This window comes from Lemur catta, chromosome 15 (assembly GCF_020740605.2).
Source record: "Lemur catta isolate mLemCat1 chromosome 15, mLemCat1.pri, whole genome shotgun sequence".
Lineage (NCBI taxonomy): Eukaryota > Metazoa > Chordata > Mammalia > Primates > Lemuridae > Lemur > Lemur catta.
In genome coordinates this window covers 16,152,088-16,172,938 of record NC_059142.1, presented here as the reverse complement: position 1 = coordinate 16,172,938, position 20,851 = coordinate 16,152,088, and the positions used below count along the sequence as shown (strand labels likewise).

General features: G+C 42.3%; 1 protein-coding gene across 2 annotated transcripts in view; it reads right to left on the bottom strand.

Moving 5' to 3' along the window:
• Positions 1 to 20,851, bottom strand: part of SMG6 (SMG6 nonsense mediated mRNA decay factor) — a 212,981-nt gene that overhangs the window by 133,235 nt on the left and 58,895 nt on the right. For both annotated transcript variants that reach the window (XM_045526113.1, XM_045526114.1), the window contains exon 10: positions 17,501 to 17,646. In XM_045526113.1, coding sequence (XP_045382069.1) covers positions 17,501 to 17,646 — 146 coding nt within the window. The remainder of the gene's footprint in view (positions 1 to 17,500; positions 17,647 to 20,851) is intronic.

Sequence of the window (20,851 nt, the reverse complement as noted above, 5' to 3'; positions counted from 1 at the left end):
ATCCTCCCAGCAACACAGTCCACCATGGGTCCCACGCTGCTCTGATTTCGGCTCAGCCGAGAACTTGAAATAACAGGCCCACTGCCTCTGGTAAAAACCGCTCTTTTAAATTTTTTATTAATCTCCAAACTGGCTGTGTTAGAATTATAGCCCATTACCCACCAACTCTCTTCACTAATAAAATAAATTTGTAAAAGGCCTAATTACTACTTTTACTGAGCTACACTGCTTGGGGATCAAGTACAGGAAGCTGAGGGCTCAACCAGTTGTCAGCTAGGGGATGATGGGGAGGGGATGGGGAACCTAGAGTTGCTAGCAGGAACATAAGGTCCAGTGACAAGCCTCAGAGCCCATGCCCAAAATTAAACGAAAGGTCACTAATCCTTTTTTTTGTTCTGAACAGCTCCATGAGGATGCATGCCATCATGGCACTTTGGGAGGCCTGTCACGAGTTACACAGGCCTATGCTGCCCACGCCCCAGCTCAGCAGAAAAAAAGAACTGCAGTCCAAGACAGATGGATCCTGCCTGGACTCTCAGCAGAGCCTGGAGAGTCTGACCAGTAAGGAAACAACTAATCTTCCCACCTACCCCACTCTATCCCACACCCTAATCCAGGCCCCCAAAGAGGAAAAACAAACAACAATAAAAGCAGGCAACTGCACGAGAACTGTATCAGGAAGGCGAGACGACTACAACAACTTTTGGCTGTGCCCTGCACCACATCCTAGAACAATGATTACAAAACTGGAAATGTTACTCACATGCTAAGCCACTCAGCCCCTCACCCAGAGCTGGTGCTGAGAAATGACCAGAAACCAGCAGTCAACTCTGACACACTCATTTATTATAAAAGGTGTATATTAAACAAACTAGTCCAATCCTTAAACAAAAAGTAAGGGCAAAATGTGACTGTCATTCTTAATTGTCCATGCAGAATCCTCCCAGGCAAATCTTATGTGTCTCTTGGACTTTGATAAACATCATTGCTCCTCCAGAGAACATGAAAAATCAACCATTGCGAAAGTATCTCTCTTGTAAAGAAACCTGATCAAAAAACCTGCTATGGCAGGTGAGTTAAACCTGTGGAGGACACCCCTTTTGGGGATGATCAGATTGGAACATAATATTTCACTGAAGCAGAGGGGTGTGCAGTTACTTTTTGCATGCCACGTGTCTAGCCCTAAGGAACCGAGAAATGCTCTCAACGGGAAAAACACAGCAGCAAATGCTGTGATACCAAAGCCACCACTCCGCGGGCCCCCTGAGCCTCTCAAACTAAGCTGCCAGCTAGGGAGCTAACACTAGCTTTGGATAAAATACAGCTCTGGTAGAGTAATTAATTTTTTTCTTAACTAGGATTACATTAATTTTCAAGGACTAATGGAGTCCAGCTGTAATGTGAAGAGTGGCTGCTGATATACAAAGGCACTTGTGCGTACAACATTATAAACACACACACACACACACACACACACACACACACAGACCTATAAAAAAGATCCACTATAACAGGATATTTTTGGTTTCTACAATGCTGCACTAAAAATACAGCCCCGGCTGATACATCATGGCAGAACTATTCTCTCTCTGTCCCTTCAGGAACAGTTTAAAACATTTATTTTTGTTTCCTTTTGCAATGGTCAGAGTAGAGAGAGAAAATAGCAACTCATTGATAAGAGGAAACGAGAGAGACATGAAAAATTGAAAACTACCTAAAAACTCATGGAGAGGTTTATTTTATTAGTTCTTAATAAATATCTTGCAGATTTCCTCAGGAAATACACCAGATCACATGTAAAATAGTTTGATACTGATGTCAACTGCATCAACATATGAAGTCTATTAGGGTGAAGCCGCAGCAGGGTGATCAGCGTGCTGAAAAACTCCACAGTACTTTGGGGGGGGGGTATCTCACGGCCTTCCAAATTCTTCGAGAGGTAAAAAAGTCAGCCAAGACGCAGAGAGAGAGAAAGAGAGAAAAAAAGATCCCACATCCTGCTTTCAGCTGCCAGCAATGTGAAGTGCCCAGAGATTAATTCTACGTCTGGCCTGGAAATGTGACTTTAAAGCATGAGGGAGGGGAGTGGGGGGGCGTTGAGGAGGAAAGAGGAAAGAGAAGGGCAGGCTAACTGAGGCTGGCAGCAGGCCACTAACCCCCTCCCGAGCCATGTTTCAATGTAGACAGAAGTAAACCCCAATAGACAGCAGCGCCTCAGCCTGCCAGGACCTTACACCAGCTGCGGTGCATCTCGCTTTCTCCACTCAGCCCCAAGTGCAGATGTTCCCTACAGCATCACTTCCGCTAGACTTTCTTTTAAAGAAATAGCACACATGTGGTGGTATTTCCACCCCTTCCCAACAGGGCTCTTTGCCTTAAGGGGCCTCAATCAAGCAAGGTGGAAACTCTGATAGCAGGTTCCACTAAGGCTAACCGAGCTGTTCCAGTCTCCCTTGGAATGAGCTAAAGAGCACTAGTTAATTAATAGCTAATTAACAGGAGTGTCTTTACAAATTTGGCTTTCTATTGCCTTCAGAAAGAGGGGTCCCCATAGTTTGTGGCTAAGAAAAAAGTAGGCTGAAGATTTTAATCCTGGTTTATCAAAGCAGTCTACTGTAGCTTTACCATCTCAAAGGGATTCTGATGACTTTATCATCATGGAAGTCATAAAGAAATTTTTTTTCTTTTTTTGAGATGGGGTCTTGCTCTGTCACCCAGGCTGGAGTATTGTGGCCCAATCATAGCTCACTGAACCTCAAATGCCTGGGCTCAAGGAATCCTCCTACCTTAGCCTCTTGAGTAGTTGGGACTATAGGTGCATACTCATACCTGGCTAATTTTTAATTTTTTGTAGAGACAGAGTCTTGCTATTTTGCTCAGACTGGTCTTGAACTCCTGGCTTCACGTCACCCTCCCACCACAGCCTCCCTAAAGCGCTGGGATCACAGATATGTGAAACTTTGCCCAGCCTTTAAACAATTTTTTAAAAATACAATTCCAACACATTAACATTCTGTCAGGCACAACTACTTAGCTATAAGAAAGACATACATTTAAAAAAATTAACAATCTGGTACTTGACTAGTTCTTTAAAAAAATTAACAATCTGTTATTTTCTTTTTTATTTTATTAAAAAAATTTTTTTTGTAGAGATAGTCTTGCTATTTTGCTCAGGCTGGTCTTGTACTCCTGGCCTCAACCGATCCTCCCACCTTGGCCTCCCAAAATGCTGGGATTACAGGTGTGAGCCACCATGCCCAGCCACCAATCGGGTATTTTCTTCTTTGCCTGAACTCATTTTATACACTCCCAGACCCCAGTAAATCAATCAATCATAATTGATTATACAATTATTATCATTTCTTTAAGAGACAGGGTCTCACTGTGTCGCCCAGGCTAGAGTGCAGTGGCCTCGATAATAGTTCACTGCAGCCTGGAACTCCTGGGCTCAAAGGATTCTTCTGCCTCAGCCTCCTGAGTGGCTGGGACTACAGGTGTACACCACCAAACATGGATCATGATTATGTATCCAATTATGAAGTCAGACTTGAACACTGCTAGGAATTTGATAAAATGTCTTCCAGTCTCCTGTCCCCATGGATACATACTCCAGTTGAGGGATCTATGCATTTTATGAAGCTAAAATAATTGTATTTTCAGGAATAGCTAAATATTCTCTACTTGGTCTATCAGGTTGTTATTTCTTCTGTAATGAAAGAGGAGTTAGAGAATGAGCAATGTCAAAAGAAAACAAGACAGTTGCTAAACCCTCAAAACCAAAGTTACTCCTTTTGAAATTTAAGTTCAAGAGAGGAAACAGAATCTTCCCTTATGGGAAGAAGAGAAATAGTGGCAAACATACTACGGTGGAAAGGTTTAATTCAACAAACATTTATTAAATGTCTTCTATGAATAAGGTACTAGATGTAGGAACAGGTTTAGAAGTGATGAATTCGCGTGATACAGCAAGTAAAACTTCAAATATCTTTTCTATCATTACAATTTAAAAAAGGTTTCTTATTACTAAAATGTTGTGATCATTACAGAAAACCACAAAAATACAGAAAAAAACAAAAGAAAGTTTAAAACACCCATAATTCTACCAGAGAATCATGGTTAAGTTTTGATGGATAGCCATCAAAATACATATATGTATAATATGTATTATTTTACCAAAATGTGATCAATCACAAAGTTCATAACCATGAGGCCACATGACCTTCAGAGAAAAGAGAGATCACATTTTTGGCAGCTGACTTCCTCCTTCTTCCAAGAGTTAACCACCCAGAAAACAGAAAAGTCATGGCCTGATTCTCCATACTGGGCAGGTTATGTCTGTTCCACCCATACACCTCTCTCTGAGCTCCTTAAAGCAAAGAAACTTCAAAAACATCTCATCACCCTGTACCCTCCTCCTGCACATTAACCAGAGCCCAGAACAGGCAAGTGCTCCAACATACTACACACATAGCAGAAATACTGCCCTCAGCCACCTTCAACAGTGTTTCCACAGCCACACACTACCCAATGAAAAGAGCCAGAGATTATGAATAACACCTGTACTCGAATGTCTAGCCAAGTATGGTACCATGAGGTGGTGCTGCATGAGCCCCTACCCCCTACTGGCACAGCCTACTCCTTTGCTATTCAGCTCAATACATGGTTTAATCTAAGAGCATTTACTCCAAAATAGAGATATATTTCTCCCTTAACATTCTGTTATAGCACAGACAATTCACTTAGTAGTGAAAAATAGGATAACCACAAAAGACAACCATATTCCTTCCCCCTGAAATGGCAAGCCAACAAGACTACTCACCTACATACATACCCATGCCAACCTTCCAAGCCTGAGCTTTCCCAGCTGGTGAGTTTTTATGTGAGGTGAGGAAAAAGATTTAACCCAGACAATGTAGTCCATGACAACTCCAACCCTGCCTCACCCAAAGTAATATATAAAAATGGGTTGACTCCTGGTTGGGAACTTTTCTATCTGATGCAAAAGATAACATGTTCCTGTATTACTTAATTCAGCATGTAGGGCTCTTCACATCTCTGATGACCTGCATAAAATTACCCAACAAACAATGCTAGAATTCCCTCCAGCTGATAGAATTGAAAATACATTTGCAGAGCTAGAAGAAACTTCTCCAGTGAAGACCTTTTTAAGCTTAGGAGCAATGAAAATAGAGAGGAAGAGAATGACATATTTAACTACATAAAAATTTAAAATTTTATACATTAAAAAAACCATAAACATAATAAAAAACCAAATACAAATAAGAAATTACCAATGAATATAGCAAGGATTTATTATCTGTAAAGCTGAAATAAATTGGTAAGAAAGAAAGGCTGGAATATTAAAGTGAGCAGAGAAAAAGACTACACAGAACCATAACTGGTTAATAAAGCATAGGGGGAAAATGCCCATCCTCACTAGTAATCAAAGAAATACAATTTAAAACAAGATAGGTTGGAAGACAGTTTGTCAGTTTCTTATAAAGCTAAATATATTCTTACCATATGGTCCAGCAATGGTGCTCCTTGGTATTTACCCAAAGAAGCTGAAAACTTACGTCCACACAAAAACCTGCACACGGATGTTGATAGCAGCTTTATTCGTAATTGTCAATACTTGGAAGCAACCAAGACATTCTTCAATAGGTGAATCGATAAATAAACTGTAGTATATCTAGACAATGGAATATTATTCAGTGCTAAAAAGAAACAAGCTATCCAGTCATGAAAAGCCAGAGGAACCTTAAATGTATATTACTAAATGAAAGAAGTCAACCTAAGAAGAATGTACATACTATATGGTTCCAAATATATGACACTCTGGAAAAAGCAAAACTACAGAGATCATAAAAAGATAAGGGGTTAAAGGCGAGGGAGGGATGAACAGGAAGAGCACAGAGGATTTTTAGGGCAGTGAAACTACTCTAATACTACAATGGCAGACACATGTTATTACACATTTGATAAAACTCACAGTGCATACAATACCAAGAGTAAACCTGAATGTAAAGTATTCAATTTGAGTGATGATGTGTCAGTATAGGTTCACTGACAGTAATAAATGTACCACTGTGGTGTGGGATGTTGATAGTGGAGGAGGTTGTGTGTTTGGGGGTATAGGGGGCACATGGGAATTTTCTGTATATTCCATTCAATTTTGCAGTGAACCTAAAACTGCTCGAAAATATAAAGTCTGTTTTTTATAAGGGACAGGTTTCCTTCTATCATTTATTCAACAAATATATGAAGGCCTACAATGGACCAAAGACTTATAAAAATTCAAAATAGGCTGGGCACAGTAGCTCACACCTGTAATTCCAGCACTTTGGGAGGCTGAGGTGGGAGGAAAGCTTGAGGCCAGGAGTTCAAGGTTACAATGTGCTATACAACTGCACTCCAACCTGGGCAACAGAGCAAGACGCTATCTCTTAAAAAAAAAAAAAAAGCCTGCTGGAAGGTAGGTGATTGCTAGGCATTCTCAAATACTGCAGATAAGAGTGTAAGCTGGTACAACAACTTTTTTTTTTTTTTTTGAGACTGAGTTTTGCTCTGTCGCCCTGGCTACAGTGTAGTGGCATCATCATAGCTCACTACAACCTCAAGCTCCTGGGCTCAAGCAATCCTCCTGCGCCAGCCTCCTGAGTAGCTGGGACTACAGGCGCACACCATCATGCCTGGCTAATTTTTTCTGGTTTTTTTTTGTAGAGATGAAGTCTTGCTCTTGCTCAGGCTAGTCTCGAACTCCTGGACTTAAGCAATCCTCCTGCCTCAGCCTCCCAGAGTTGCTATGATTACAGGTGTGAGCCACCATGCCTGGCCCTGGTACAACTTCTTAAGAAAGTAACCTAGCATCATGTATTAAAAACGTTAAGACTTCAAACCTCAAAGGACTTCAAACCCCAACAACTGAGCTTCTAAAAATATATTCTAATAAAATAATATGAAACACAGATAAAAGTTTTATGTTTAAAGATGTCAAACACAGCATATTTATAATACTAGAAACCTAGGGGGGGAAATGTCCAAAAACAGGATAATGACTGAATGAATGTTAACATATTCATGAGAACATTATTCATCCATTATAAATGTTTACAAAGAATTTTATAACTCTGAATACAGTAAGTGAAAATAGTGGAATCAAGTATTTTATATTCAGCATCTTTTCAACTGTGTAAAAAACCCTTAAATCTTCATACATAATGTAAGAAGGAATGTCATTGCCAGGAAGTTGGTTTCTACTTTCTTATCTTTTTAGTATTCTCAACAAAACCCAAATTGTTAAATCTTTTTTTAAAAAATTACTTAATTTACATAAAAAGGACAGAGTTGCTCCAGTAAGGTAAGAATAAAAATATGGTAAATGAGTAGAAAAAGAGAAATTTAAAAAAGTATTTTGGGGCAGGAAGGACAGAAAGTAAATGATGAAAAGATATAGGAGATAAGAAATGACAAAACTTGTGCTGTTCAAGAAATTTTGCTTTCCAGAGCCCCAAAGATATTGACTCTAGGATTAACAGTAAATACTAAAGCACATTAATGTATTTTAATATAGTGTCAGGATGCAAAATATGCTTTGGAAATCATACTTTCAGGAAAATCACCTTAACAAAAAACAAGGAAAGACAGTTCATGAGCAATAACTCAGTTAATAGATGCCCCTGGCTTTGCCATTCAACCTTCATTGCCCAGAGTAACTTGCTGACAAACTATTCTTTGACTTGAACAAAATTCAACAAATGGTTATTGAGAACTTACAATGGGCCAAGTACTAATCTACATGCTCACAACATATCAGTGAATAAAACATGTCAAAGATCCCTATTGGCAGCGAGCTTACATTCTTAGAGAGGAGTAGTAGAGGGAGAGAAATAATAAAAATATGCATAATAAATAAGTGAGCTAGTATTTAGAAAATAAGTGAACAGGATGAGGAAATCAAGAGTGCAGGGTGGGAGTAGAGTACAGCAGTGTTAAATAGGATGGTTGGAGTAGGCCTCATGGAGCTAACACATAGCAAAGACTTACAGGAGGTAAGGTATTCACCAGGCAATGGCTGGACACTGAACATTCTGAGAAAACAGCTAATGCCAAAGGCCCAAAGGTGGGAGAATCCCAGCTTATTAGAGGACCTGCAGGAAGGGCAGTGTGGCTGAAGCAAAGTAAGCCAGGGGGAGAAGAGTTGTGAATGAAGTCAGAGAAGCCTCTCTGTGGGGTGGGAGGAGGGGTCTATACAGGAAGGCCTTGTAAATACTGTGGCTTTTACTGAGTGAAATGGGAAGCCAGTGGAACAGACTCTGTGTGTGTGTGTCTGTGTATGTGTGTGTGTCTGTGTGAGTGTGTGTTTTGAAAGGGGAGAGGGAGGTTGGGGGAACAAGAAAGACCACTTAGGAGTTTCAAGACTTTTTGGACTATCTTGCTTTCTATGTTTAAAAAGAAGTTTTATCTACAAGGAGTTTTCAGGGCCACGGTTACGAAGAGGGTTTTTCTCTTTCAATGAGGAATCTTGAAGAATGTGTCCAGGGCCTACAATTGTGTCCTTAGCAGGCATCTCAAAAATAATGATTACCAAACATTTCCCTCTGCTTATTGCCCTGACATGAGTTCTGGGCATCACCCTCTCTCAGGGGAGAGGTGAAGAGAGGTTATGCAGAACAATGATAACAGGATGACGTCACAGGTGTGCCTCAAAGAAGCCCCCAGTGAGTTCAGCTCATAACCACTCCACAGTGATTTACTCTATGCTGCCAACGCCAGCTGGAGAAGAGATGAAGAAAGCTGACACAGCCATAAGCCCTGGGCAGGCACTGTAAGATCTTTCTCCCTCCAGTCTCCTGCCAGCCCCTCCTCTCTTTCAACTGCTGATCCTTGCCTCAGAAGCCAAAGTGTGAACAGCACGTGTCCGGATTTCAGAAACCTGCCCAGCAGTTGGAAATTCCCTGCAGCGTGTCAATTGCTGCATCTGCTGTTGGCACTTAGGGCAAGGGATCACACGGACATTTTCTGAACATGAGCTTCAAGATGGGAGTCTTATATCTGAAGAGGGGACTAAACAAGCCAGAACACTCCAATTACAGTAAATACATTCCTAAATATGTGAGAATCTGCCTTCTGAAAAGGAAACTGATACATATAAGCAAACCAAACAGCCCTAAGAACAGCAGTAGTCAAGAACAAAAGCACGGAGTACCCTGACTAATGGAAAGGATTTTATGGGCTTACAGGGTTCACCAGATATGTAATGTAATGTAGCTGAAACAAGAGAGCACTCTTTTCCAGATCTCTAGCTCACACCCTCTTGGCAATAAATGGCTCCTATCACTTCAGCTGTAGCCTCCCCCTCCCCTCGCCACCCGTTTTACCTTTCTTCCCCACCCAATTAGCCCTCTGAGTAAGTATTCTCTACATGGAACACCTCTTGGAAAAATAAAAAAGTGTAAGCCCAATAACACCATGTGCCACAAGATTATGCTATAAATGGGCACAAAGGAACTAATCTTTGGAAGAGAAACCTACATGCCCTTGCCACCTGGATATAGATGCCCTGCCTGGTCACTGGTCACACTGCTCACAGGCAGAGCTAAAAAAAAAAAAAAAAAAAAAAGCTTGAGTCTGATGATAAAAATAAAAAAGGAATCATCACAGCATTTCCACTAGTAATATGACAGGAGACTAGAAACCTAGATCCACTCTCCAAATGAAATAACTAATTATCCTGGAAAAGGTATTTAAAAAAATTTTTTTTAGAAAGCATTCATGAGCTAGTAAAATAAAAGAGAATCCTCTGATCAGGGATTGAGTAAAGATGGGAAACTAGAGAGGTAACTGTGGCAATATAACCAGCCTTTACCCTAGAGACATTGGCTACTTAATAAACTTGAGCTTTGGTTTCCAAGGCTTCATGGGGTACAGCCAACATAAGAGGTAGCCCAAGATCTTTGTCATAAAGCTGGGACCTCACAAGGCTATATCCAAAGTATGCCATTTCAGATTATAGAGTCTAAAATAACCATGTTTAATATATTTTAGAGAAATAAAAGATAAGCTCACAAATATGTTCAGGAAACAAGAAAATTGTAAAGAAAGGCAAAACAGATTTGATTTTAAAAAAACAAAATACCTGGAAATAAAATATATTACAAATAAAATTTAAAACTCAATGTGAATCCCTCCCCAGCCTTCCTACAAGCAGATGCGGCAGCACCTCTGTCTTGCTTTTTCTTATTCCCCTGCCTCCCCGTTACCCTTACTTTTTTTTCCCTTTTTTTCCTTCCCTCACTCAAGGGAAAAAAAAAAAAACTCAATGGGACATATTTAATAGCAGATTAGATATAGCTAAGGAAAGGTTCAATGAACTGAAAGACAGAGTTAAGGAAATTATCTGGAATGTAGCATAAAAAAAAAGTCAGAAAAATAGGTCGGGCGAGGTGGCTCACGCCTGTAATCCTAGCACTCTGGGAGGCCGAGGCCGGAGGATCACTTGAGGTCAGGAGTTCGAGACCACCCTGAGCAAGAGCGAGACCCCATCTCTACTAAAAAAACAGAAATAAATTATCTGGCCAACTAAAATATATATAGAAAAAATTAGCCGGGCATGGTGGCGCATGCCTGTAGTCCCAGCTACCCAGGAGGCTGAGGCAGTAGGATCACTGAAGCCCAGGAGTTTGAGATTGCTGTGAGCTAGGCTGACGCCACGGCACTCATTCTAGCCCGGGCAACAGAGCGACACTCTGTCTCAAAAAAAAAAAAAAAAAAAAGAGTCAGAAAAATAAAAGAGAAGTTTTAAGAGTACATCAAAAACAAAGTAAGTCTAACCTATGCCTATGTTGTTGCTGTTGTTGTCATCACTGGTAACACAATTGAAAACCACAATTCTTAGCCAGGCACAGTGGCTCATGCCTGTAATCCTAGCACTCTAGGAGGCCAAGGAGCGAGGATCTCTTGAGGTCAGGAGTTCAAGACCAGCCTGAGCAAGAGGAGTGAGATTCCGTCTCTACTAAAGATAGAAAAATTAGCCAAGCATGGTAGCGTGTGCCTGTAGTCCCAGTTACTTACTTGGGAGGCTGAGGCAGGAGAATCACTTGAGCCCAGGAGTTTGAGGTTGCTGTGAGCTAGGCTGACACCACGGCACTCTAGCCCAGGTGACAGAGTGAGATTCCATCTCAAAAAAAGAAAAAATTGCCGGGCGCGGTGGCTCACGCCTGTAATCCTAGCACTCTGGGAGGGCGAGGCGGGTGGATCGCTCGAGGTCAGGAGTTCGAGACCAGCCTCAGCAAGAGCGAGACCCCGTCTCTACTAAAAATAGAAACAAATTAGCTGGCCAACTAAAATATATATATAAAAAAAAAAATTAGCTGGGCATGGTGGCGCATGCCTGTAGTCCCAGCTACTCGGGAGCCTGAGTCAGTAGGATTGCTTACGCCCAGGAGTTTGAGGTTGCTGTGAGCTAGGCTGACGCCATGGCACTCATTCTAGCCAGGGCAACAAAGTGACACTCTGTCAAAAAAAAAAAAAAAGAAAGAAAGAAAGGAAGAAAAAAAATAAATAAAATTACAGTTCTTTCCCAGATCAATATTTGTTGGTTATGGTCTGGGTGTGGTGACTCATCCTTGTAATCCCAGTGATTTGGGAAGCAAAGGCAGGAGGACTGCTTGAGACCAGGAGTTCAAGACCAGCCTGGACAACATAGCAAGACCCCATCTCTACAAAAAATAGAAAAATTATCCAGGTGTGGTGGCATACACCTGTAGTCCCAGCTACTTGGCAGGAGTATGACTTGAGCCTAGGAGTTTGAGGTTGGAGTAAGCTATGATTGCACCACTGCACTCCACCTTAAGTAACAGAGTAAGACATGGTCTCTTAAAAAAAAAAAAAAAGTTGGTTAGGGTCCAAAGTGCAACCCACCCGACAACACACTTGTATTCCTTGTACATTCAATACATAGTATGTATCTGGCCTGAACTCCACCCCCACTCCTAGCTATACATTTAGAATTTTATTCCTCAGAAAAGCTTAAAAAGAGCTTAGAAAAGGTAGATAAAAAACCTGCTACAAAATTCCCCCAAATAATGTTTCTTCTTCAGAATAAGTCCAACCCAGGACAAAAAAAAAAAAAAAATCAAATTGAGAAGCTATAAAATGGCAACAGAAATAAAATAGATAGCTCACACTAAGCACTGGGCAACAATGGGCTGTTGCACTTCTACACTCCACACGAAAGCACCCATGGATGCCAAACCGCATTGCTAAATTGGGCAAAAACAAAGACCATTTCTTCAACTGATATGATAAGAAGATTAATTTTATTGATATTACTGAATTTTCTCATTTCCTCAGCCTTTCATAACTGTTTCTCTTTCCCTATTCTAAAATAACATATTCATTCAGAAAACAACAAGGACCCTGGAACTTAACAGCTGGAAAAACAGGTAGGTCCCCTGACATACTCACTCTTTTTAATTTTTTCTTCTTTTCCAGGGAACTACAGCTAGATCCATAAACAGAGACTGTCTTAGAAAGAGAAATCTGTACTAAGTAGCCTGTTGACCGTTGTATCGCCTCCATAGGAACAGAGGGCAAAGCTTAAGGATGCATCCTCCTCTTGCCTGCCTTCCAAAGCCTAACTTATTCTGACCTTTGAATCTACTTCTCACAAAATTCATTGGCCAGGCTGGCTCTCTCTTTGTTAATTTACTCCAACCTGAGTTGTCCTGAAAAATGAAGGTCAGGTAGCACTGATTACCTGTAGAAATCTACCCATGGATCCCTGGGGAAAAAAGCCCAAGGGTTTCTATCACCAGAGATACAGAGGGAGGAATGAAACGGACAGTTTACATAGCTAAATTCAAGCCTAACCCCTTATGAAAGGTGGATTTCCTGTACAACTGTTCTGACAAGTGGAGGATTAGGCACTTCATACATTTTGCTTGGGTAAGAGACTCAGAAGTGAATTGCCACAGGGGAGCAAACGGCTTTTCTGAAGGTCTCTAAGATTGTTGTTTATTGGAAGACAAAAAAATTTTGATTGTGAACTGAGCTCAATTAGAGTCAACTCCCAACACAACAATGGCATGAAGCACCCCACACCTACAGGTTAAAGCTTTATTAGTCCCATATAGACAGCAGTAGCTCTCAATCCCTCTGGAGACTCACATGTGGCACTCCCTCTATCTCCTGTAATTCACGATTACTCACATCATAAAAGGACGCACAAATGATAATGAAAGGAATGCCAGTCTAGCTCTACCTCAATCCCAGCCCCTAAATATTCCCTAAGAGCAGGCAACACCAACAGCACACATAAGAAGTGTCTCTTGGGTGCCCTCTTGCTGCCACCAGGGCTTTTCGACAAAGCTGAAATGGAGGTATACTCTACGAAACTGGCAGAAAAGGAAAAGAGCAGAAAAAAGAGGGGGCCCGGGCACAAAAAAGGGAAGTTATTTCAGTGGTGGCCAATGAGTAACATCCAATGATTTATAGGAGGTATAATCCAATAATACAGTAAAATAAAACAGTGTGTGCCTGAGATGGTTTTGATTCCAAGAATTATAAAACATATTTTTTAAAAAGAGAGAACAAGAAGGGGAGAGAAAATGGAAGGGGGTGGGGAGAAGGCCAGTTTGGAGCAAATTGGGCACAGATGGGGGATGCAATGGAGTTTTAGTGATGCCCTACCACAAATGTTGCTTCAATTTTTCCTCTTCAAGAAACGTGAGTTTTATTTCTTTAAATTACAGAATTTTTAAAAAATTAAAATTCTTAGAGTGCTTGTGGTTTAGATCAACAGCTCATCCTCCAGAATCACATCAGCCAATCAGATGGTTCCTGAAGTGTTAAATACTGAGGCATGTGGAGAAGGCCCTTTCTCCCTTTAGGCTCAGGAATGCCTTAGAGAGATTACCAATTGTGACATCACTCTGGGAATCACCTATCTCACCACCAGCTTTGGACATGAGCCAGGTAAGGAACACACTGCTCAGTGAGAACTGGCTTTCCCAGAATTGTGGCCTTCCCTGCCCATGCACTCAACAAATACCAAGTGCCTAATAAATACCAAGCACTATGCCAGGGTCCCCATATATCCCTTGTCCCATCCCTCAAATTTCTCTATCCCCAACCACTTCAGTGTGGACTATTAGGATTCTAGACTTTCTGTAGTCCCACTGAAGTAGGATTTTGTATAGGGCCCATGTGAGAGGAGGAGATAAAGGTCTTCTCACCAAAGCAGCTGAACCCATGAGTTTTAAGATCACTGCTGAGGCCTGAAAGTTTAGTTGGTTAAATAATGTGGCATAACTTAACCTATTTCTCCCTATGGGAAATGGGGGAAAATCTGACCTCACAACCTCTGCATCCATGAGCAAAGGGAGGGAAAACCACAACCTAGGAAAAGGGGAAAGAGATCCTTTTCTCACCATCATCTACGCTTTTCCTTCTATTTTGCCTTCTGCAGTATCTAAAGCTTTTGGCAAGTTTGAAAAGTAATCACGCTAAAGTGTTAGTAACAATATAATTTCCAACCCTGGACTACTGATATTGTGAGAAAAGGATAGTTATACAAGGGTAGCACTGAACCAAAAAAAAAAAAAAAAAAAAAAGAATGATGCATGACAGCATTAGAGGCATCAGCAAAGAACATACTTTTTAAGTAAGGATGTCTGTTGCTCTCCGAATCACACTCCTTAGGTACCGCACCTATGGGAAAGGCTCAGGTACAGATTGAGAGGATTTGGACTGCCTTGTGGGCCATAAGATCACCTCTGCTTCAGGCTGAAATGCTCCTTCTCCACAGAGTCCAGGAACTGACATATGCAAACACCCACCCAGAAGGACACGTCCAAGAAGGAATGGAAAGAAAAATGATGGCCCAGATGTTCTGTAACTTGCTGTGATTGCCAAATCACCACAGACCCCAAGCACCTGGTAGGGCCAGGCAGCATCAGGCCCTCACTTCCTGGTTTCAGGCAGCCAGGGACCCATGGCCAGGTGGTGACTCTGACAGCATGCAGACTGGCCTGGAGAGAACCTTTAGAAGGGCACAGGCTGACGGGACTTGAGGGCTGAACATGCAGGGCTGATTTATCACTTCCTTACTCATAAAAATGTGATTCAAACTGCTGCTGATTAGTGAAGGATTTAAATCTTTACCCTCTCCCCAACCCCCTTCCCTCTCCACCCCCGGCACAGATGCTGCTTCTCAGCCACAACACCCCCTTCTTGCCACTGTCCATGCAAACACAGCACAGGGGCCTAGAGAAGATGACTCATGTGCTGGGAAATGGAAAAGTGCATCTTCCCACCAACCAGCCCTGCTGAGTGCTCTGCTCACCCCTCTCCCAATGGCAGCCCACACAGTGGGGTCTGGATGGCCGCCTCAGCTGCACACCGGGTACTTGGCAGCACGTCCACAGAGCTCTCTGTCCTGGCTGAGTGTTATATCCTGTGGCCTGGGCCATTTTTCCCTGAAACACCCTGGAGCCTCTGACTACTTCAGCTTATAGTCTTCTTGGCCCCAACTGCCTCATGGAGGTGAGACTCAGGACAAGGCCAGCAATGAGAGGTAGGGTCTCAAGTACTGGCTTTTACATGTCTTTCCTGGCTAGAGGGTCCTCATTATAACCAATCATGGAAAAGACTCCTAGAAAAAGTACCTTGGCCTCAAATGGAGAAATGACTCTTTCTTTCTTTCTCTGTACTCACCATCTCACCTTTCTTTCACCCATATTTTCTTAACCTTTACTTAACAGGTAAAAGAAAAGGACTCACTGGTGGCCTATTAAAAGGCCAAGGTATTCCTTTTCATGAAGCAGAAGCTGCTAAAAGCAGATGCTTCACAGGTAAGAGCTGTAGGTCCTTTACATTCACATCTGCAGAAGCCACAGGCTATTTGATGCTAGAAAAATACCTTGGCAGAGGCTGCAGCTCTATGACAGGCAGCTCACTGAACTCTGGGTTGTTTTTAGTGGGAGGTAGGAAAATGAACAGGAGGGCCCATTTCCAGAGTCCAGTGAGCTTCCTACTTGATAGCAGAATGTCCCTACCCTTTGGACTTCACATCCTCACCAGCACAGCACTTTATAAACTTTATTTCCTCTTTCCTGGAAACCAGGACTGCCTCTTAGGACTCCATGTTTCCTCAGAGTCATTTAACCAAATAGCCATCTCAGGAATACTTAGCCAAGTTCAAAAAGGCCCCTAAGCCTCTGCATCTTGCCTTCTGCTAGGAGTTCAAAATGCTGTAGCAGGCAGCATGAGAGGACGAAATCCTCTAGGATTCAGATCCTACAGGACTGAAAACCCAGGCAGACTAGGAGAGGACCATGCAGAGTCCCGGGAGGAGCCACGTTTCAAGGGAAAGCGTGACACACTCATCAGGGAAGAAACTCCCCCACCACCAGCAAGCTGAACCACAATCCTCAAGTACAAATGGGAAGGGAAATAAATCAACTTCAGGGTAAGAGAAAGCACCAAGAAAAGGTGCAACCAGAGAACCAGCGACACTCTGTCCAGAAATGCCAGATTTGTTTTACAGCAGAGTCTCTATGGGGCAATTCCCACTTCCTGGCATTTCAGATAATATCCTTCTTGCCCTGAGACCAAACACTCTCTGTCAATGCTCTGAAATGATTCCTTGGCAGCATGGAACAAATTTCCCTTGCAAACAAACACAGCAAATAATGTTGCCCCCATGCTACAAATTCTATCAAGTCAAACCACATCATCCTTCCCTAAGCGGAGCAGAGGGAATGGAAGGGATCCAGGTAACATTCTTCGACTCTGACCTGGTCATCAGAACATTTAAAAACCCTGCCAATCTGCCCTTCCCCCTCCATTCCCCTCTGCCAAAAAACCCCAAAGAGTGTTCAGAAAAACATTTCAGAGTGCACACCAGTATAATAGCCAAATTCGGGGCCTGGTGGCTTTTGTGCTTCCAGATTTGAATCACCAACGATCATCAATTCTCTGTTCTTACTCCCTGGCAGGCTCCCACAAGGGATATCCCATAGGGAACTAGACTTTTCCATATTGAACAAACAGGGTACATGAGTCCTGAAACAGCTATTCCCAATCCCTGCCAAGCGTATGGTCTCTGCAATGAAACATTTCAGCAATGCCTCTCCCTTGGGAGAGGCTCTGGGTCTGCAGCCTCCAAGAGGCCTTCCTGCTGCCTTTAGCATGGCCAGATGTGCAACAGCATCGCTGCATTTGCAAATTATGCTCTATACCCATGATTCCCTCCTTCCATCCCACCCAAGCACTAAAGAGTCATCTAGATTTCAGAGAGTAAACTCAGTATCTGAGAGGCAATGGTGAGGAGGGTAGTGTGTGTGTCTGTGTCTTTGCGTGTGTGTGTGTGTGTGTGTGTGTGTGTGTGTGTGTGTGTGTTGCAGGGGGTGGAGTGAGGTGGGGGTAGTAGTATTTGTAGCATAGAAAAGAAGCTAAATTAATCTCTGTCTAAATGAAGAAACTGGACGTTCCTTACCTTTTAACTGGGAGTTGTGCACAGCAAACATGTTGATGGTCATAAGCTGCAGCATACGGGTACTTCCAATAGGAGAGGGGCTATGCTGCAGCAACACCTGGAACTCCTTGAGGACCTTCTCAGCCACTGCAGGGAATGTCTCCATCCTGCAGATAGAGTGAGCCCATCAGTGAAGCACACCCCCCAAAAGCATCCGGTGTATGTACAGGCATGCATGCACACACACTCTCTCTCTCTCAAAGCAGACAACTAACGGCTAGGACATTTCTTTGCTACTTTCACAAACCTTCCTGGTATCCTGCAATTTTTGAACATATTTGAGAGAAAGGAGTAAAGTTTTCAGGGTTCAGAGATGGAAACAATTCAATGTTTGGATAAATCACTGTGATTTATTATCCATTGGTATGCTATTTCCTAACCCCTGGCAATAACTGGATTCGAGCTGATATCAAAGTTTCTCTCTGAAACCATCAGTTTTTCTTTTCTTTTTTTTTTTTTTTGAGACAGAGTCTCACTCTCTTGCCTGGGCCAGAGTGCCATGGCATCAGCCTAGCTCACAGCAACCTCAAACTCCTGGGCTCAAGCGATCCTCCTGCCTCAGCCTCCCAGATAGCTGGGACTACAGGCATGCGCCACCATGCCCCGCTAATTTTTTCTATTTTTAGTTGTTTGGCTAATTTCTTTCTCTTTTTAGTAGAGACGGGGTCTTGCTCTTGCTCAGGCTGGTCTCGAACTTCTGAGCTCAAGTAATCCTCCGGCCTCGGCCTCCCAGAGTGCTAGGATTACAGGCGTGAGCCACCGCGCCCAGCCCATCAGTTTTTCTAAATAGTGAACAAATTTCCTTTAAGCTCTAAAACTTACATAGTCCCCAAACTCTTTGGTATGAAACTATATTCTATAAAAACAGTTGCATGAATCTAAAGATTTTTTACTAAAGGGTTTTTTTTTTTAGGAAAGCAGACACAGTTCTGCTGTTATCTTCTTAGGTATTACCACACTAATTGTTTCACCTAAGGATCCCAAATTTCCCCTTGAAGAATCCCTAGACCTAGGGCCCCCATGATCTATTTCCATCTTTCCTGTGTTACTGTCCTCCTCCCTCTCGAAAGCATCTGCTCATCAGGGTCTGTATGTTTTCAGGCCAGTAGAAATATAATGCCCTGGCCAACTGCCACTCCCAATACAGGAAGAGCCTGTAATGTAGGGAGGCAGAAATCCAGCCAGTGACCTAGGGCTCCTAAGGAAAGGTCATTTGAAGCACTGCTTGCCAAATGTGGCCACTGGATCCCAAACAGTGGTGCATGCCCGGAGCTCCTTTGGCAATAGGAACAAACCACAGCTGAAGTCCTCTGAAATAAAAAGCAAGTTCAAACTTGGTGCTAGAGAGAGGAACCAGGCACATGAGCCATAGGGCCATGCTAAACAATTCATGGTCAGTAAAGTATCTTTTATCCACCCCCTCAGGCCCCCAAACAAATACACTGCTTATGGCACACTTGAGGGGTGATAGCAGCTCTAGGCTGGACTAATAAATAGCTTCTGGAAAGCCATATTGAAGGTAATCCTCCTCAAAAGATACAAAATGGGCTGGGTGTGGTGGCTCACACCCAGCACTTCAGGAGGCCTAGGAGGCCGAGACAGGAGGATCACTTGAGCCCAGCAGCTTGAGACCAGCCTGGGCAATAGTGAGACCCCGTTTCTACAAAAAATAGAAAAATTAGCCAGGCGTGGTGGTGCGTGCCTGTAGTTCCAGCTACTTGGGAGGCTGAGGCAGGAGGATCGCTTGAGCCCAGGAGCTTGAGGTTGCAGTGAGCTATGATAACGCCACTGCACTCTAGCACAGGCAAGAGAATAAGACCCTGTCTCAAAAAAGAAAGATACAAAACAGTTTCAAGTCCTAGAGAAAGGTGCTTCTAGTTTCATCCGAACCTCGGCCCTTCCCCAGTGAGTAGTCCCCAGATTAGAAAACTTCAGAGTTTTCTGGAATCTTGGCAATCTTCATTCCTTGCCCTTGGATGGCAACTCCTATTACTGACCCTCTGGTGCCCAGAAGTCACGCCACAGCTATGGGTCAATTACAGTTTACATTCCAGTTCCCTTCTCTGCTGAGCTGTCCTCATTTTCATTGGCACAAAACATGCCATGCATTTGCTTTTTTCCTCCACATGCCATTTCAAGTGCCCCCCCAAAACAAAACAAAACAAAACTCTTTTTTTCCCTCTAAAAAGTTTCAGAGCTGTTAAAACTCTTGGTAGATTTGGAATGGCAGAGAGTGATATGTTTGGGGCTGGATTGGATCCATTTTTCCCCATGGGCTATAACAAAGGTTTCATTTTAAATCCTGACACTGAGCAGTACTCTTTCTGGTCGGAGGTGGGGAGGGGGGCTAGCACTTCTCATTACGAGAATAGCAGAGTTCACTCTGCTTGAAAGGCAGCCATACTGGGCAAGTTTCAGAGCCATGTGTCTCCGTGTTGAAAGGCAGTAGAGAGCCAGCACAGAACGACAGGACAGAATTGTCACGTGGGACAGTCTTGCTTCGAAGCTGTGTCTGAGGTAGCCTCTTCCCTGGGGTAGGAATTGAAACAAATTCATTAACACTTTCTAGGTTAGACTGAATCTTGAATGATCACCAGGCCAAAAGTCCATATATTTTCTTTTTTGAAAAGTTTTTAAAAATCCTCCCTTTGCCTTTCAACCAGTTTAACACGATTAAAAGAAAGGACAAAAAAATCAAATGCATAAGGAAATAAGTTAGAGTAACTTCAAATGCGAGGGAAGGTTGATATGAGGGAAGGTGGATCTACTCAGACAAAATCAGCTTTGTTAAATAATAACTGAGGGAAGCACAGATAAGAGTCCTCCTCAGGAATCAATAACAAGGTTTCTGGTTCCCAATTTTATAACTAAAATGTTGTCTGATTCTGGCCCTGTAAGTAGTTTTATATCTTTCTCCTTGAGAAATAATCTTTGCTCCACCCCTTATTATAGATAGAAAAGTATACTTACATATGGACACATAAGTATGTAAATGCAGTAAAAAGATTTGGAAGAATACATAATCTGATGTCTAGTATTATCCCTTTGGAGGGCAGAGGCGTTGGTGAGAGTTAAAAGAAATTTTAGCCTTAGCTTTAATAATATGCTTTTATAAGGATTTCTGGTTATTACTTATGTAATAATTATAAAATTTTAGCCAAGAAGAAGAAGAAACAGCAGTAGTAGTAGCAATAGAGTAGGAAGAGGAAAAAAAAAAAAAGAACAAAAAAATTGGAAGCAACCTAAAATGTGCAATGATAGATGATTAAGATGGCACATCTATGCAATTGAATACTATTTTTTAAAGCTGTA